The sequence below is a fragment of the Cervus canadensis genome, chromosome X, assembly GCF_019320065.1.
Source record: "Cervus canadensis isolate Bull #8, Minnesota chromosome X, ASM1932006v1, whole genome shotgun sequence".
Taxonomy (NCBI): Eukaryota; Metazoa; Chordata; class Mammalia; order Artiodactyla; family Cervidae; genus Cervus; species Cervus canadensis.
The window spans coordinates 37,269,691-37,290,126 of record NC_057419.1 but is presented as its reverse complement, the minus strand read 5'-3'; the positions used below and the strand labels follow the sequence as shown (position 1 = coordinate 37,290,126).

Genomic DNA, 20,436 nt, shown 5'->3' with positions numbered 1-20,436 from the left:
CCCCTTCTCCTCCTGCCTTCAATCTTTCCCAGCATCAGCATCTTTTCTAGTGAGTCAGCTCTTCGCATCAGGTGGCCAAAGTATTGGAGCTTCAGCTTCATCATCAGTCCTTCCAATGAATATCCAGGATTGATTTCCTTTAAGATTGACTAGATTGATCTCTTGCTGTCCAAGGAACTCTCAAGAGCCTGGATGACTGCAATGGCCTCCTAAGCGGTCTCTGTATTCCGCTCTTTCCTCCAGTCTACTGTGTACAAGCCTGCTTGATTGAGTTACCTCAAAAGAACAGAGCCTCATGTGGCTCTGGGATCCAGCTATATAGATTTAGTCCCAGGCCCGTCATTTATATGTTATGTGAGATCTTGGGCAAGTGAGTCCATCTTTCTGAGTCTTTGTTTTCACATCTGCAAAACATGAAAAATAGTATACCTACTCACAAGCCTGTCATGAGGATTTAGTAAAGAATCATGCCTAACCTGGAATAAGTACTCAGTAAATGTCCATTGTGATTGTGTCATCCCTTGTATGAAGACCCTCAAAGGCTCCATTACCTCTCAAATATACTTTAACCCCTTTGTCTGAGGCATTCAAGACTCTTGCTCTGGTCTCAGTCCTCCTTACCTCCTCTATACTTCAGTCACACTGGACTTCTTATCACACCCTAAATTTGTTTTCCTGTCTTATTCCTTCTCCTCTGTCACCTGCCTCCAAGTGCCTGGAACAGTGCAGGAACTCAGTATGTGTGTGACACTAGAGGAGGAAGAAGGTGGAGTTGGGAGCTGAAGGAGTGTGATACTAGAGGAGTGGACTGAGGCAAAGTGACCTCTCAGCCGGGAAGTATAGAAAACAGGATTTGAAACCAGATCTGTCTACCCTAAAGCCTGTTGTCTTTCTACTCTATTATAGAGGCAGGGTCAGGAAAATAATGTAGACACTTGAGATGCACTTTTTCTTCTGGAAAATTATAGGCCATTGCTTTTTCTGTATGATAAACCAATAGAAAAGAGTAGTACAGCTGTGTAACAGTGCTATTGGGATGGGTTGAGGCCAGGATATGTTGATGCTTATGAAAATTGCTAACCTGCTGAAATCAACACAAGAAACTTTTAAAAGTAGGCTTAAAACAAGTTGGAAAACAAGAAAGGGATTGAGGACAACAGGATAATGTTATAGTCTGGCTCCTTTTGTAGCAGCCTCCCTCATAGGCTTTGGCAAGATCAGTTTAGCATAGCTGTTAGGTATCCCAGATGGAGGGATGGACTTCCTAGGTTTAAATCTACTTTGCCACTTATAATTTGTGTAACCTTAAAAAAAGTTGCGCTTAATCTTCATATCTGTGAAATAGAGGATAATAACAATACCTACTTCAAATGATTATTGTGATGATTAAATTCAAAAGTTCATGGAAGTTCTCAGAACATTGTCTTATACACAGTAAGTTCTTTTACAAACCTTAATTAGTGTTTGTCCTCCCAGAATATGTGTGCCCATGCTAGGTGACCTTGGAAACTTTTGGACTAATTGATCTCTCTTTCTTGCTCTTTTCCAATGAGGTAAAACCACAGCCCTAATTGTGGTACCACTTTTTATTGGTAAACCTTTCAAAAATTTTCAGAGCACTCCAGAGGTCACTAGGAGGATAGTAGGAAATTTCTGAAATCATAATGTAACTTTTTAGAAGGAGGCAACCATGCCTTTTTCTCCCACCTCCCTTGTTTACATTCCACTTGTATTTATATAGCCTAATAGCATAAGTGCACAGACTCTGGAGCCAGGTGGCCTAAATTCACATTCCACCTTTGCTGCTTACTCTCTATGTGACCATGGGCAAGATGCCTAACCTCTCTTTTCCTCAGTTTTCTCATATGTAAAATAGAGATAAAGACAGTATCTCTATTATGAGGTTTCCATGAGGATTAGATGAGTTAATACATGTAAACTACTTAGCACAGTACCTAGCACATAAAAAGCTGCTATTATTATTATTATTAGAAAATAGATAAGAAATCATTAGACATCTTTTATACTTTGCTTTACTGCAAGGAGATCCAACCAGTCCATCCTAAAGGAGATCAGTCCTGGGTGTTCATTGGAAGGACTGATGCTGAAACTGAAACTCCCATACTTTGGCCACCTCATGCGAAGAGTTGACTCATTGGAAAAGATCCTGATGCTGGGAGGGATTGGGGGCAGGAGGAGAAGGGGACGACAGAGGATGAGATGGCTGGGTGGCATCACCGACTCAATGGACATGAGTTTGAATAAACTCCGGGAGTTGGTGATGGACAGGAAGGCCTGGCGTGCTGTGATTCACGGAGTCGCAAAGAGTTGGACATGACTGAGTGACTGAACTGACTGATACTTTGCTTTGAGCTTTTCTTTACTAACCAATTCTCAGATGTCCATGCATCTCAGGCCCTTTATTACAGTGTTTTCCTTTACAGTCTTGGTCAGATCCCTCCCTTGGCCCTGCCAGCCCCTGCCCTTGAGGGCTTTATACCTAATCCCAGCTATGGGGCCCTCATGTGGTGCCAGGACTCTGCTCAAAACCACTTATCAGGTAATCCTCATGGATTTCCAGGCCCAACAGACTACTGTAAATCTTTAACCTCACTCTGTGTGTGACTAGAAGAAAGAGATTCCAAGCTAAACATTTTACTCAGTCATGGAAGAGTGGAATGGCACCCCTATATCAGGCCAGAAGCTTTTGGTGCATCCGTATTTAATGCTGAAGTTACTGCTCATTTTTTTGCTAAGTTGCTCCTAGTCCTGATGCCTTTTAGCTTACCCTCGGATCACTTTCTATGCAACATCAGCTTTTGTCAACAACTGGGCTTAACGAATCATTCAACCAGCATCTCTCAAGCACTATTACAATGCTTATTTCTGCAGCTTGGTGCAACACTTTGAGTCTAGGCTTTGGAGACAGACAGACCTTACACAAATCTTGACTCTGCCTGTTGCCAGTTGTGCAAAGTAGAACAAGTTCATCTCTCTCACTTTGATCAACTATAAGATGAGAATAGTACAAAGGTCTACCTTGAAGAGTTGCTATAAAAATAAGAGGTAGCATATGTGAGCAGGCTTCCCTTGTGGCTCAGCTGGTAAAGAATCTTCCTGCAATGTGAGAGACCTGAGTTAGATCCCTGGGTTGGGAAGATCCCCTGGAGAAGGGAAAGGCTACCCATTCCAGTATTCTGGCCTGGAGAATTCCATAAACTGTATAGTCCATGGGGTCACAAAGAGTCAGACATGACTAAGCATATGTGAGTACCTAGTAGAGACATAACCAATGACTTTTGTGATTATTATGAGTCATGATTTTTTTGCCTAGACCCAGTTCTCAGTTAAGGTGCTTTCCTTGGAAATAAGGAATGAGAATCCTCATGCAAAGACAAATGAAGATGGACCCTTAACTTCAGACCATATACAGAAATTAACTCAAAATGGATCAAAGACCTAAATGTAAGAGCTAAAACTGTAAAAATCTTAGAAGAAAATATAGGTGTAAATCTTCATGACCTTGGATTAGGCAGTGGTTTCTTATATGTGACACCAAAGGGACAAGACACAAAAGAAAAAAAAATAAATTGAACTTTATTGAAATTGAAAAACTTTCATTTCAAAGGACACCATCAGGACAGTGAAGAGACAACCCACGGAATGAGAGAATATGTCTGTAAATCATATACATGATAAGGAACTTGTATATAAAATGCTGGGAAAGATTGACGGCAGAAGGAGACAAAGGCGACAGAGGATGAGGTGGTTGGATGGCATCACCAATTCAATAGACATGAACTTGGGCAAACTCCAGGAGATGGTGAAGGACAGGGAAGCATGGCATGCTGTAGTCCATGGGGTTGTGAAGAGTCGGATGCAACTTGGTGACTGAACAACAAGGGACTGTGCGGGGAGCGGGAATAGGGAATTAATGGGTATGGGTTTCTTTCAGGATAATGAAAATGATCTAAAATGGACTGTAGTGATGGACACACAACTCTGAGAATATACTAAAAGCCATCGAATTGTCTACTTTAATAGTTTGAATTGTGAATTGTATCTCAATAAAACTGTTAAAGAAAAAAGTAGAAGGAGAAAAGAACTATCCAGAACTGCCATGGCAGAGTTTACAAAGGGAAGAGGGTTTATCAGAGATCATAGGAGGTATCTCTGTGTGGGTGTGTATTCCCTGGTTGTGTGTATGTGCATGTGCTCATATGTGTATTTCAGGGTATTCTGGTCCTGGCCTGGTCCTGGGCAAAACTGTCACACAGGTAAAATTTTCCCCCAGCACTTTTCTAATTATCCCTCTGCCTGAACGTGAATAAAGGTTTAATTTACTCTCCCTTGAAGTGATCTTTGCATTCCTATTGGGTGTCAATTGATTCTGGATGAATGAATTTTTAAGGAAAGAGTCTCAAGACAGCTTCCAGGCAGAAGTTTCAGGCAGTGGGATGGAGAGTGGTGGGCCCCTTCTGGGCTGGAGGTTGGCATAGATCTTACTCCTTGCAGGCAGGGCTATAGGAGGGTTGAGTTGCTTGCATAGCCATATGTGCCATATCCTGGCACTTTGGGACTTTACCTATGGTCAGCTAGTGTGAACTCAACATCGAATTGGGGACCCAGGGGTCCCAGTTCCACAGGTAGGCCCATCCCAGTAGAGAATATGTTCTGTAAAAGGCTCCTCAAGTTGGCCTGTGCCTCATGCTGCTCTGACTGCCATCGCTGCACCTTTGTAAGTGAGCTTATTTGAGCAATTGGCCTAATCAAGTTTCTGCCCCACTTTGAAGAAGTGAAGTGTTAGTTGTTCAGTCATGTCTAACTCTTTGTGACCCTGTGGACAGTAGCCCTCTGCCCATGGGATTCTCCAGGTAAGACTACTGGAGTGGGTTGCCATGCCCTCCTCCAGGGGATCTTCCCAACCCAGGGATCAAACCCATGTCTCCTATGTCTCCTACACTGGCAGATGGATTCTTTACCACTAGCGCCACCTGGGAAGCCTTTCAGTTCAGTCCCTCAGTCATGTCCGACGTCAGGCTTCCCTGCCCTTCACCAACTCCTGGAACTTGCTCAAACTCATGTCCATCGAATCAGTGATGCCATCCAACCATCTCATCCTCTATCGTCCCCTTCTTCTCCTGCCTTCAATCTTTCCCAGCATCAGGGTCTTTTCCAATGAGTCAGCCCTTCGCATCAGGTGATCAAAGTATTGGAGCTTCAGCTTCAGCATCAGTCCTTCCAATGAATATTCAGGGTTGATTTCCTTTAGGATTGACTGGTTGGATCTCCTGGAAGTCCAAGGGACTCTCAAGAGTCTTCTCCAACACCACAGTTCAAAAGCATCAATTCTTCGGCACTCAGCTTTCTTTATAGTCCAACTCTCACATCCATATATGACTACTGGAAGAACCATAGCTTTGACTATATGGACCTTTGTCAGCAAAGTAATGTCTCTATTTTTTAATGTCTCTGGGAAGGCTTTGGTCTCCCTCACATGAGGGGTATGCACAACATGCAGGGAAGGGGGCTAAAGCTGGACTATATGGCAGCTGCAATGCTATGGGCCATTCTTTAAGGTGGTGGGCATGGTTATTGCTCCAGACTTTCCATCTTATTCCTGGTTGAGTTTTTGTAATCAAAGTGGAACATGCCCATGTAAAGAAATAACAGGGCCCTGCCAGAATCCCACCAAAGTCCCCTTTCTGGAAGGGCAGCCAACTTTATTTCTTTTCTTCCTGTATCTACCCTCATTTCTCTAAATAAACACTTCTTTTATTCCTTCATTTACCAATTTGGGGATATTATCTGTTGACTTCCTGCTAAGCTAGCTGAGAATTTGTCACCATTATATGGTTCTATCACCATCTAGTAATTTATGCAATATACTAACACTTTTTATGTTTTTTGTCCCATTAATTATCATCTGCATCTTTTGAATCTCCACTTGGTAAGACGAGATATTGGCTCCTTTTCCCTCCTCCTCAGCTCTCTTCCCCACTGACCCCTCTCACCAGGTAGTATTTTGGTACAACACTTGGTCCGTATTTTTTTCTTTTAAATTAATTTCTTTCTTTTAATTGGAGGCTAATTATTTTACAAGATTGTGGTGGTTTTTGCCATACATCAACATGAACTTATCTTCAAAAGCTGGAGATGTGAAAGATGAAATTAATTTGTATTGAGCATTTACTATGTTCCAGGACCTATGGGTGCATTATCATGTTTAATCCTCATAGTAACTCTGAAAGGGAAATATCATAATTATAGTTTTATGCATGAAAAAAACTGACCAGACCGTGCATCTGGAAGGAGGCCAAGATGAGATTTAAACTGAAGTTGGACTCCAAAACCTCTACTCTTTTTCCAGAGCTCCATGTATCCTTCAGCTTCAGTTTCATTTGCAGCTTTTCCAGTTTCCTTTCTGTGGCCAAAACTTGGACTGGAAGTCTTCGTCTATTTTTGGAACCCCACAGTGTTTCTGGCTTGCTCACTGATACTGCACCCTCTTCCAGAGGGAAAAGGAAAGGGCAACTTGAGAGGGAGCAGAAGGCAAATGAACATCCTTGTAGTGGGTTTGGGGTAAGTGGGTCATGCGGTTCAGTCACATGCCTGGCAGGCTTCACTCGACCTGGTATCCCATGCCTTTGGAAGCTAGCGCAGTAGTCCCAGGTAGCCCCTGAGGTGACACGGGGAATTATTTTACAACATCACCAGGGCTCTTCCAGCCAGCAGACTGCCTTTGATGCAAGGAGAAAATACAGAATTTTGAAAGTTGTAGCTGACTCAGATCACTGCTGTGGCGCTGCGGTCATAGACACATGTGGGAAACTCCCAAATTGACTTTCCCACAGAGCTGTTTTGGAGTGGGGGACAGAAAGAGGTGGGGGTGGAGAATGTATTTTAGTTATTTATTTGATTAGTATTTGTTTAATCGTTGGACCATTTCAACCAGAGGCACCGAGTGGGATTTCTCCAAGGGTCACTTCCGGGCATATGGAAGAGTCGAGAGGTCAAGAGGCCCTGGCTCAATTTTCCATACTGGGAAGGAGAGGCTATAATAACATAAAACAGACAACCCCAGATTCCTCCTATTGGTCTTGAGGCTTCTGTCATAAAGAAACATTTGGACATCCGCACCTACCCACTTTCCCCCAACCCAGGTCCCCCGGGATTTCTTCCTGTCTGTTGGCATTCCAGCCAGTCACCCCATTTTGGAGTCATCTTGATTCTTCCCTGGTCCTGCCTTTTGCCAACCCATTTCCTTCACCCTAGGCCCATACACACACACACACACACACACACACACACACACACACACACACACAGGAAGCCCCATTCTGTTTATTTGCAGTGTCTTACACATTCATTCTTTCTCTTCTCTTCTTAGTTACTCTCTACCTTAGGCCTAGACTGTTGGTTTCTTCAGCCATTTTCTGTGCTTCCAATTACACTTCCCACCCTACTGGCCAGGCCCAGTCCGTCTTGTTACCACTGATGGGTGAGTCTTCCTACAGGACAGTTTTCTGAGACCTGTTCAGACTTTCCCAAGGCTCCTCTGCTGCATCCAGCATAAAATCCAAATGCCTCAGCTGGACATATAAGGCCCCATGCTCTCTGCTGTCAGCCTTAATTTCCAAGCTTAGTTCTTGACCCTTCCCTACTGGACTGAGACTGTCTTGAAGATAGAGAACATGTCTGGTTCAATTCTTGGACCCTGACAGCACAGGAGGATGCCTAAGATCTCATGGGGATCAGGACTTGTTTGCTGAAGGAATGAAGTAACAAATGAGGTGAAGACTCATTTTGTTAAATAGCTGTTCAAGGCTTCTGTCACTGACTAGTTCGGTGACCTTGAATAAGTCCTTTCCTCTCTCTGGGCTTCCTGTCCCCAACAGCACTCCCAAACTTATGGCTCTTTGGCCCTGAGGGCCTGCAGAACTGCTTTGCTGGTTGGCACATTAAAATTATTTTAATTGCCTATTTGTAAGGCAAGTGGGCTCCAGTTACCCACCCCTCCTCCATTTTCTTACACCTCCCCTCCTCTTTCACTTTCATTAGCTGCTTGGAGTCTAATGGCATTTACATTTGTGACCCTTGAATGAGGTGGTGTTTATGCACCTTTCAACTCTGGCAAGGCCAGGATTCTCTGTTTGACCTGCTTTGAAATGAAAATCGCAAGTGCTTTGCTTAAGTGGTTTCCAATGTCATCTAACACGCAGCAGTCAGGCCTGACTCGCTCTGCCTTCCCAAAACAGGCCACCAAAGAACAATGGTGTGTGCCCTTAGTATTCTGATTTTGACAGTCAGCTGTAGGGGGAGATGTTATTCCATTGAAAGTGACTGTCTTCACATAACCCAGCACAAGTGGGACCCATTTACAATCTAGAAAGGACCAAGCACAGCATGCCCATTGGCAACCAGCTGGGCATACATACACAGGGAGCTTTGGTTGCAGGCACAAAGTATGAATTTAGCCTAGGTTGCCTGGCAGGACCCTTTCCAGGACAAAGTGCTGAATGCGGAGTGTGTGCTAGCAAGCCAGGCTCTCGATCTCTGCCTGGCTCTCAGTGGCCTGGTCTACACTGAGACTCCACAGAGAAGCACAGAGTGGGCAAAGAAGGTTAAGGATGGCATTCTCACCACTGGGCTTGTTTGCTTTAGCTGGTCCCAAGGGCTGCATGAGCTGAAAACCTACCTGGCCAAAGGCTGACAAGGCTCAGCTTACCTGGAGATGCCAGACCAACAGAGCGGCTGCTGGGAGGCACTCGCCCAACCTGGACAGCAGCTGAGTCCCATACATTTGCGCAGCATCTGGGTGAAAGGTACTGGAAGCTGGGCAAGGGGCTGGTGTGGGTATATATGTGTCCATCACTGGGCACAGTTACTGAGTAAAAATGGAACTTCTGATGGCCCATGGTGCCAAATGGCTGCAGTGACTTGGGGGTATGTATAGCCCGGCTGCCCCCAAACTCAGTGTGGAAGGTCTAAAGGGGCTATTCAGTTAGGGGGCACACATGGTGAAACCACCCTGTATGTAGTAGTTATAGGCATCTGGGATGAGGACAGGGAAGATGAGGGAGGCAAAGGAGAGAAGACAAAGTGTTTCTGACTAAACTGCTTCATGTGTCTGGGACAACCCTAGGGAGCTTCCTGGGATAAAGAGGATTGACTGTGTGGTTTTGCTTCCCTGTTTCTGCCCTTTCCTGCTTGGGAGCTTCTGAACTCAGGGAAGGTGAATCCCTAGTACTGTTTTTCAAAGGCAAGTAAAATGGAGTAAGTAAACTTTCCAAAGAAACTTCTTTTAAAATTTATTTTATTGACATATAGTTGATTTACAATGCTGTGTTACTTTCTAGTGTACAGCAGTGTGATTCAGTTACACATATATATCTATTCTTTTTCTTATTCTTTTCCATTATGATTTATCACAGGATATTGAATATAGTTCCCTGTGCTATATAGTAGGACCTTGTTTATCCATTCTATATATAATAGTTTGCATCTGCTACCAAAGAAACTTTATGGAACACATATCAAAGTCCTAGAGAAACAGTTTTAAATTATCTTTTAGTGTTGGTTTCTTTTGCATGACTGCACCCAACTCACATCAGGAAGGCATTGGATGAGACAGATAAGACTGTCTCATGTGCAAAGGGGTGAGAAGGGGTGGGAACACCTTCTTGAGGAAGTGTAAGATGGCACAGCCATTGAAGGGCTGGAGAGGCCGCTGGCTGGGGCTTGGCTGCAGCCAGGACCAAAGACCATGCACACAGGGGGATGTGTTATGGCGTGTGGTGTGACTGTGGCTGTACAGTGTGTTACGTATGTGTTTCTGACATGACTGGGAAACCTAGCTGTAGCTGTTGTGTGTGGATTTGTAGCTTGCAGGTTGAAACCAGAAAACATAGGGAAGGCGGGAGAGCCCCAGTGTCAGCTAGATAGGCGTAGAGCCAACTGTTCTCACCCTAATTTTCACACAGTCCCCGGACCCTGTGTCTGACAGCAAAGTTGTGGCATTGTTGGCACACCTAGCTACCCCAGGTGCCCTAGAAAGCCAGCTCTCTCTACCTAGAAGGTAAAGAGGATAAGGCGGGGCTCTTGGTTACAGAACCATACCCATGCCTCATCTTCAGCCGGGGGCCTTGTCATCATCACACAGTGAGGCTTCTTGCTGAAATGCAATCTCCTTCTGAGATGGGAGCTACTGAGGGGACTCTGTGGTTGTTGTTCTCTATCTTTTGAATACTAGGGGGTCAGGGCAGCCAAACCTTGGCCTGGGCTCTGCAGTGGCTTCCTGTACAATGCCCCAGCTCTGCATCCTCTCCTACCATTATGACAAGAGTTCTCACACACTTAGGAGGATTTGAGGTGGAGACAGTGGTCCTGTAGTTGGTGAGCATTTGAGTCTTCACCCCCATGGCTGCTAACTGACCAGCCAAGCCTGGCATGGTCATGTGGCTTCCATGTTGTGGGGGGTTAGTCTGAATGAGCCAAATTTGTCCTCTCCTTAGTGGTAGGAATTTTTGCCAGTGAGCAGGCATTGGGGATCCCTGAGCAGGGAAGGCAGACTCGTCTGCATGCAGAGCCATACTCCCCACACCACCCTTGGCAGGTAACAGAGCTGAGAGTTGTGGTGTGACCCAGCACAATGCATGTCTCCTCACATGGTCAATTAAAAAGATTAGACTAAAAGTATCTTCAAGCCATATTAGGCCTCCTGGCTGCCAGTTTGTGACCAATGTGAGAAGTAAAATTTAGTTGTGCATCTCTAATACTTTTGGCCTGGCAAAATCTTTCCTTATCTTCCAAACCCAGCTTAACTAGCATGTCTGTGACACTTTCTCTGACCTCCCTCCTTTAGCCAAATGAATTCTTCTGTCTCTGATCCCTTAGAATCTCTATTGTAGCATATCAAACCACTAATTCATTAACTCATTCATTCAAGGGCTATCCTGAGGTTACAGAGATGAATAAATAAAGAATCCCTGCCATTGAGGAGCAGCTAGTCCAGTTAAAAGACAGACGGGAGAGCAAACAGCAACTGTCAAATGTGTAAAGGCTCAGAGCTCCATGAATGATGTTCCCTCTGTGTGTGTAAAATCTGAGAAAGGCAGGCTTCAGGTGAGAGGAGGTAGCTTGGCCAGTTCCCAGTGGGAAAATCAAGTAAAGCAAGCTGAGGTGGGGGCAGTCCTTTCTTAGCCCAGGGTAGCCCCTGAGCAGATCCTTGGCATTATGGCTCTGGCTGGCCTGCTCAGGCCCTGCTAAGTAGCTCTGTGACAGGCATGTAAGGAGTAGGCGGACTGGGAGTGGCAGGAATAAGGTGAATCATTTAGGGCCTCCTGGGCTGTGCTGCAGATCTTGGCCTTTACTCCAGAGGTGGTGGGGAACCAGGTGAGTGCTTGGAGCAGGGGCATGACCAATCTGACTTTGGCTTTGGAAGGCCCCCACTGGAGCCTGATGGGGTTGGGGGTGGGGAAAGAGATTGAAGACAGGGAGGCCAGCCCGGGAGCTGCATCCCCAGTGCCTGGGCTTGCTCGCTTCATGCTTGCTGAACTAGAGAATGTACGAGTGAGGAAAGGAGGGAGGATGCGCAGCTCCTGGGCTGGCTTTCACAGGCATCCACATGGGTATCTTACAGGCAACTGAAACTTACCACGTTCAAAGCCAAACTCCATACTGTTCCCCACAAACCTGCTGCTCCTACAGTTTTGCCCATCTCAATTAGGGCATCCCCAACTTTCCAATTGCTCAGGACACAAACCCCAAAGTTATTCTTGACTTCTCTCTCTCTCCATTCCCATCTCTGTTCTTTTAGCTTATCATGTTACTTCCACCTTCATAGTATCCAGAATTGAATCACTTGTTACCACTGTGTGCCACCATCATCTATCACCTAGATATTAGCACAGCCTCCTACTAGGTCTCCCTGGTAGATAAAGTTATTGGATCCTCTACATCGACTCTTGACACAGCAGTCAGCGTGATCCTGATAAAACATGTCAGGTCATGTCTCGCCTCGGCTCAAAACTCTCTAATGGGTGTCTACTTCAGACTAAAAGCCAAAGTCCTTACAATGACCCACAAGGCCCTGTGTGATCTGTCCCCCCACGAGCTGTCTGATCTCATGTCTTACCACCATCCCGCCCACCCCTTACTCACTCTGCTCTAGCCACACTGGCCTCCTTACTATTCCCCCACAGCTTCAAGATCTTGGCATTTGCTGTTCTCTCGGCCTGGAATTCTTTTCCTCCAGATATCTGTGGGGTGTACTCCCTCACTTCATTCAGATCTCTGTTCACATGTCACCTTCTCAATAAATTATTTCATCACCCTCTTATAAAAAAGAATCCTCAACTCTGCTGGCCCCCTGAATCCCTTTATTGTTTAATTTTCCCCCAAATCAGACATCACCTTCTAATTTAGGTGCCTGTTGAATAGCAGGCAGTCAAATGAGTACTTACTGAATAAACAAGTAAACTGAGGGGATCAGTGAGGTTGCCCTGGGCCATCTGTGGACCATGTGACCCGGGATTCACAGGAGCAGGTTGTATAGGGGAAGCAGAGAACACACTGGTCCATAGAAGTTCACAGGTCTAGCCAAGGTGACCTTGGGCAAGACCCTTCTGCTCCATGATCCTTAGTTTGCTTTTTGATAAAACGAGGGATCTGGTATGATGATCTCTAAAGGAGTAAAGCGAGGGCCTGGCCAGCTGGGTTTGTGACTCAGGCCCCTTGGACATGAGGGCAGAGGTCCTCACCCCAGCCATTCTCTTTTGCTTTCTTGATCTCTTCCAATGCGCCCTCTTATTTTCAATCAACATCTATAAAGAAACCGTGGTAAAGCTGGTCACATAATGATGGGGGAGGGGTGACTGCCCATCAGCCACATTCAGTCAAGACAGCAGTGCCCCATGAAGGGTACCTGGCTCTGACCTGAAGGCCTAGTGCAGGGGAGAAGTCTGGCAGAGACCAGTAGTTGGGAGGATGTCCTACTCCACTTTCCAGAGCAAAAGCTTCTATCACACCTACCACTCAGGTGGGCCCATCACTGGAGCAATGGCATCTCCTCTCCTAGACTAAACTAAATTCTTCCACCTAGTCTAGTTGGGGCCTAGTATTTTGCAAACATTTCTTAAAATTTTAATCCTTGCAATAACAATATGAAGCAGGCATTCCTCGACCCATTTTTCAGAAGAGTACACTAAGTCTTGGAGGGATTAAGGAATTTTCCCAAGCTCCCAAGGAACCTCTCATCCTTCTACAGGAATCACTTGCAAATCTGCTGACCAAGGTCTAGGAGGCTCATCTGTGTGGCTGGAGCTGTGGGAGAAGCAGGAGGGAGGATGCTTCATTCTTCCTTCTGCTCCTTCTAGGACACAGGTGGAGCCCAAGGAGTGGAAAGCAGGCCAACCCAGATGGAAGTCATCACTCTCCCGCTGGCTTCATGAAGGCTGGGGAGAAGGGAGTCACCATCCTTGCCTAGCCCTGCCAGGAATCTGGGTGTCCTGAAAGGCTGAGACCAGTGAGCCATGGGGACGATGTGTGTGGGGTACTCCATGTGATAAACTATTTTCCTTTCTCATTCCAAAGATCAGAGGGCACTTGGTGAGCAGTTCTTTGTTCCAATGGAAACAGAAAACCAGAAAAGCCCAGTGGGGGTTAGCCAAACTTTCCTTTGTCCTCTTGGGCTGGGAGGATGAATGGGAGGACCATGCAAGGGGTTGGGGGCAAGGCCCCCATAAGGGCAACAAATCTGTAGAAGGGGAACCAGGACAGAACTCTAGCCAAAAAAAAAAAAAAAAATCCATAAAGAGCTAAGTACACACTAGTGAGGAGGCCTTGCAGGCTCCTTCATGCAGTCTCACTCCATGTGCTTTGGCTAAGTCAGACAGCCCCCGGCAAAAGGCCGGGACTCCAGAGACACAGCTAGTGCTTTCCTGGCCTAAGGAGTACCAAAGGCACCTCCATGACCACTCTGCTGCATGAATCCTCTGAGCTCCCTGGCCCGGTCTGTTTCCTGCCCCTTCCCCACACCATGCTCCCATCAAGAATAATAGGGACTCAAATTTGTCAAGGTCATTCAAAGTTTGCCAAGCACTTCCCCATATAATAGCTCCTCAGGAGGCAGGGGAGCCTACTGGTTAAGAACACAGGCTCTGGGCCCAGACTGCCTGGCCCTGCTGTGTGATCTAGCCTTGTACCTAGGTTTCCTCATCTGAAAAATGGAAATGATCACAAGGCCTGCACCTTAAGGTTGTTTTCAGATTAAATGAGCTAATGTTTGAGCTCCCTGAAAGCAAAGATCGTTTTGTCTTTTATTCACTGCTCTATCCCTAATGCCTAAACAGTGTGTGGTAACTGGTAGAGACATGGCAAATATTTATTGAATATATATGAAGTGCTTGGAATGGGAACTGGCACTTAGTAAGCACAACAAATATTAGTTGTGGTTATCTTTCACACTCTCACAACAGTTACAAGAGGATCACTCAATTTCATGCATGTCAGTTTCCTTCCTCCATAAAGTTCAAATTCAGTCAAGGCACTGTTGACTGGGAAAAAAAGAAAGGCACAACCTAAAAGTTGAGAGTTATGTTTTATTCGGCAGACATTCTGAGGACTTCAACTCCAGATACAACATCTCAGATAACACTGAGAAACTGTTGCTAAGAGGCAAGTGGGGGAGCCAGGATATATAGGCGTTTTTGCAACAAAAGACCAGGTAATTGGAACATCAAAAGATTACTATTAATAAGAGAAAACCAGATATCTCAAATTAAGGAATTTGGTGCTTTTCTATGTATGGGAAGATGCAAGAGTCTGGACTCACTGAAATCGTACCTTTGATATGCTCCTCAACTATCTGGGGCCAGTATCCTGTGCTTTTTCATCTTGAGTCTCTTCAGGGTGCTCTGTCAGGGGTGGCTGCAGCAGTTGACTGCTAGATGGCAGGCATTCTGTTTCTATCCTGAGTTCCCTTAGGGCTGTGTTATAGCTGTCGGGGCAGCTGTAATGTGGTGGCAAGATGGCTGCAACATCTTTTGTTTACTGGTATGCCAGGCAACGTTTTAGTTCATAGCACCAAAGACAGGCAACAAATTTAAAATCGACAGAGTTTGGGCCACAGAGAATTAGGAATGCAGCCCTCAAATCTGAATAATAGCATCCACCCACACATTCATTTGTTCACTTGTCCATTCCACAGTTATTTCTTGAATACACCATGGTCCAGGCCCTGAGCTGGGGTTATACTGATGACAAGACAGACAAGGATTCTATGTTTGAGGAGCTGAGATTCTGGTGGCAGGAAACAGGCAAAAGAAAGAAAAGACAAATAATTTCAGATAGTAATAAATGCTATGAAGAAAATAAAGCAGTATAATGATGTAGAGAGTGGCTGAGGTGTATCTCTAAGGGAGTTGAGAAAGGGACATAAGAACTTTTCTGGGAATTCTTGGCCTCAGGTCAAAGGCCCTTGCCTTGTGTTGGTCAGCACTACCTCACCCTGAGAGCATTTATATGCCATCTGCCCAAGGCAGGAGTCAGTTGCTAAGTGTAGCTCCCAGGGGTCTGTATATGTGGTTTTAGGTGTGAGGGGCTGGAAAGAGGGTGCTATGAACATATGGTACCTGCATAAAAAGGTTCTAGCATTAGTAATCCTCTGGCAAAAGCTGTTGGTTGCATTAGGTGAAATGGTGCTAGAAGCCTGAGAGCGTCCTCTGAGGTCCTTCTTGCAGTCCCAGGGAGGAGGTGTCTGGCCAGTTCATGCGCCTTCATGGTGCCACCTTCATGTGTGCACACACCACCTCAACTTCAAGACAGCCCAGGCACTGTCTTCACCATTACAACCCTTGTCACACTTGAGTGCCCTTATTCATTACATGTTTAGGCATCTCCAGAGCCTGGTGCAGAATTGATGCCTAATAAATACTTATAGAATGAAAGAAAGATGTTGACTGCTTTCCTTCTGCTCCCTTAACTGACTGGCTCATTCTCACTGATGCATCAAGACTCAGCTCACACGATCATCTTATTTCCTTGTGTATCACCTGCAGAGCTCTTGCTCATCCTTTAATTCTTCTGTGAAGCTTTCCTTGACCTCCCCAGGCAGGGTTGGCCCCTCCCACCTCTGAGCACTCCAGCACATTCTACTTCACCCCCATCATAGCCCTGATTGCTCTAGGGGTACCATTTGCTACTGCTCAGTCATGTCCCCTAACCTGAACTTTTCTCAGTGGCAAGGAGTGCCTGTTTCCCTTATCTCCACATCCCCAGCAGTAGCCCCTAGAGGGCGCTCAATAAATATTAGTGGAATTGATGGAAAAAACAGATGAATTGTCAATTTTGCTTTGAGCCTCCTAGGTAGTGGTGTGCTGGAGCTGGCTTGGGCTTCTTGTGGCTCATGAAAGCTGATTGTTCAATATTTAGGAAATCTATGAAACAATTGTTAAACACAGCCATCGTTAAAAATTAAATTATAAGAGAAAACAAAAAATAAGCCAAGATTGAGCGACATTCTACCAAATAAATGACCAACTAAATGCAATATGGGATCCTGGATTAGATCCTAGAACAGAGAAAGGACTTTTGTGGAAAAATTGGTTAAATCCAAATAAGCCTTATACTTTAGTCAATAATATTGTAGCAAGGTTAATTTTTCAGTTTTGATACATGTTTTATAATTATATAAGATGTCAACATAAGGGAAAATTGTGTGAAGAATATAGGGGAGTTCTCTGTACTGCTTTTGCAACTCTTCTGTGAGTCTAAAATTATCTCAAAATAAAAAATGAACTGTTGAACAAAAATATTAAATTATATAAACCTTCAGTTAAATATATTATGTTAAAAATAATAAATACTTAAAATTCACCAGCTCTTAGTATTTTACTATGATCTGTGCTCTTGAGCTGATTCACATCTACTGCATCTGAATGGTGTACTACTGAGCATCCTTTCCCACTCTGAGTTTGGTGATGTCACATAGGTTGCTTGAAATAGGCCACAATGGGAGTATTTATAACATGAAAATCTGAGAATGCTACAAATGAGGGTTTAGATTCTTGTTTTGTTCACTGTACTCTAGCCTTGAGAAAGTGATGGAGAAAATGTACATTAAACTTAAAAGGTGTCATGTTTATAGCCCTAACATCCTCATCTCATCCTCAGAAATGATGTCCATCTTCATGAATAACACCAAAAAAATTGAAGAAATATGCTTCCAGTACATAGAAACTATTATGTGATTCAGAAAGGAGTTGTTTGAATCACTGATTAATCTGTCAAGTTCTAACACTTCTTCATGGTTTAACTTTCTTCTTACTCATTAACATAAAGGAAAATATCAGCCACCATTCAAATAGAAATTACACTCTTCTTTTGCAGCTGTAAGATGGCTATGGATATAAGAGTTCAGCAAAATTAATGAATGCATTATAAAAAATTTAACTGGCTATATAGAATTTCCAATAGAGTATTATTTCATTGTTATTCATAAATTGTGCATTTCACTTCTTACTTAAGAAGTAAATTTACATATATATGTATATACATGTGCAGTTTTTTTACAAGCCAATGCTTAAACATTTACCAGAACACCACTTGTCCTAAGTATCAAATGCATCATTGGAAAGAGAAGAACATTGCCAGGCACCTTCTCTGTGCCAACCTGTACTATCTTTTTTACGTTCATGATCTTAGTTGCCCTTCACCTCAACTCTGTGAAGTGTAAGTATTATGGACATCATTTGTGAGGATGAGATGAGGATATTAGGGCTCAGAGAAGTTAACTGATTGGACCAAGGTCAAGTAATTGCTATATAGTGGAGTCAGGATTAAACCCTACATCTGAGTTCAGAGCTAGTTGTAATAGTTTCCTATTGCTGCTATAACAAATTACCACAAATTTACTTAAAGCAACAGAAATGTATTATCTTACAGCTCTGGAAGTTAGATGTCAAAAATGGGTCTCATTGGACTAAAATGAAGGTGTTGGCAGAGCTGCATTCCTTCTGGAGCTTCTAGTGGAGGATCTGTTTACTTGCCTTTTCTAGCTTGTAGACACTACCTGCATTCGTTGGTCTTTATCCCCTTCTTCCATCTTTGAAACCAGTATCTCTCTGACCCCCACTTCTGCTGTCACATCTCATTCTCTAACTCTGTCTCTCCTGCCCCTCTCTTTCACTTTATAAGGACCTTTGTGATACATTATGCCCACCTACTACGTGTGAGTCTCTCCATCTTGAGGTCAGATGATTAGCAACCTTAACTCTGTCTGCAAACCTTATTTCTGAACTTTACTCTTTAACCTAACATATTCATTGGTTCCAGTGACTTAGAGCATGAACATATTTTGGGGGGGGCACAATTTTGCCTACCACCCTTGTGCTTTTTCCATGATGCTTAACTACCTTGCCACTTGTTTTAGTGGTTACATAATCCGATACGAGGCCAATAGTATTTTCCTTGACACCCGCATGCCACACGTTCTTATGCCCTCCACTTTGGGGTAAAACGCCTTCATTCCTTCAGATAATTTCCCAGCTGCCAGAGAGCCCTGTGGGAGAATGGTTTCTAATCCTTTAGCTTTTAATATTGGACATATATTTTACCTTGGCTCTTACTAAAGTGTTTTTTAAATAGTTCCCAGGATTTTATGGATTGCTGACTTTTTCAAAGCTCCATGCATTGTTTTTCCTTTCCCCAGTGTTTGTATGGGACCAGAGCCCCCCTTCCCCATATGGTAGGTCTCATTGTACTGTGGTTTATCCAGTCCCACCTTCTGGACCTGTTTCTAGTCACCAGACAGGATCCTGCATTACTTATTTGCACTTCTCATACATTTTTACACTGCTGTATTCTAGAAAAGGCCCTGGACTTAGCTAAAGTGGCTTTTCCCATGCCTGCTGATGAGGCATCTGTCTGTCTGTGTTTAATATTACTCTCTGACTGGCTTTTCAGAATCAGACTCTCTAAGTAGTAGTTCCCATCTTCCTTTGTTTCCTCTACTCTGAGATTCCTGATTCTGGTGATCATGAGAGACCTCCTCCACTGAGACTAACCAGAAGCCAGAGATTGCCCTTCCCCCCAAGAATCCATAACAACCAGACACACCTCTTCGCTGCCTCTGAGTCCTGACTACAACCTTCTTGGTTCACCTGTCTATCCTTTCCAAAAACTTTGTGCTCTTCCCTTCTGCCTATCAGATTCACACTCACACTTTGGAACCCGGTCTGAATCTGACCACCTTGAGGAAAACTTTTCAGGTCATACCAGCCCAAGGAGCTCACATCCTTGTCTGAGCACTTCCAGAACTTACTGTCAGTAAGTATTTCAACAATGTATCATCTATCATTATGGACAGGTTGCAAACTGGTGGCTGATGGGCTGAATATGTTTGGTTTGGTCTGTATGTGGTTTGTTTCTTTTCTAAATTATTTGCTAACAAGTCACAATTACTAATCTTTCCATTCAATCTAGATTTCTGTCTTCTTTTAGAAACAGAGAAATCTAGTAATACTAGCCCTGCATTCCCACAGGGTGGTAGTTAGCTGGATTGGGATGGCAACTTTCCCACTAGATGGACCTCTTGCTCTCCACTTTGTCACAGTCCCCACCACTTATGATGATGATGATGATGATGATGTTACTCCAGCCTCCTTTACTTACTTATTTATAGTACTTGCCTGGCTCTTAAAGGTATATGGAAATTCTGAAATATTCCACACTTATCTAAAGGTCCAACTATATTATAGTCTCTTGACGGAAAGAAACTTTATTTTGAATTTTTTTGTGTCTCACATGCAGCTCTGTACATAGTAGATGCCCAATAAGTATTGGGAAAATATAGAATTTCCTGAATCATCCTCTAGATGACTCTATAATGTGTAAAAATTTAATTTTACTACAAGATAAAACTTTATAAATGTACCATCTGTTGAGAAAGTATCATATACCTGATACACAATAGATGCCTCTGAACAACAGAGAAGGTAACCGAGGCTCAGAAGGCCTCTACACAGTAGGGCTGGGGCTGGAGATCTGGTAGTTTCTGGGGTAATGGTAAATGCCTATTCTTGATGAGGAAGCTTTCCTAAATGTCAATGCTGGAAGCAGAGAGGAACTGCCCCCTGGGTCTTTCTGGTAATGTTTGTCCACAATCTCTCAGAGTTGTGGACAAAGCTTTGGATAGAGATTAAGCATTTATTCAATTTCCTTTCTGTACTGGGCATTTATGAAGTAACTCTGCACTTATTCTTGGACTATCAGGAATTCTGAGCATCCTGGGTAGCCCAGGATGATGACTGAAAAGATAAGGGAAATATGCTAGATTGAATCTAAATGTTGATGGGATTTGGAGCCCATTTGGTGAGTCACATTCAGTTGAGAGACGCGTCTGCTGGTTTCCTTGCCCATATGTGCACAGAGATTATG

The 20,436-nt window shown here is 44.1% G+C and overlaps 1 protein-coding gene across 11 annotated transcripts in view; it reads left to right on the top strand.

Annotated features, from left to right (window-relative positions):
* Window positions 1-20,436, top strand: part of NHSL2 (NHS like 2) — a 302,146-nt gene that overhangs the window by 104,059 nt on the left and 177,651 nt on the right. Inside the window, exon 1 of one of the 11 annotated variants that reach the window (XM_043459321.1) lies at window positions 8,665-8,825. The exons of 8 other annotated variants lie outside the window; for them this stretch is intronic. In XM_043459321.1, coding sequence (XP_043315256.1) covers window positions 8,735-8,825 — 91 coding nt within the window. In that variant the 5' untranslated portion in view covers window positions 8,665-8,734. Of the gene's footprint in view, window positions 1-8,664; window positions 8,826-13,398; window positions 13,526-20,436 lie in introns of those variants that run through there. 2 more of the 11 variants (XM_043459332.1, XM_043459323.1) reach the window with 2 other exon arrangements.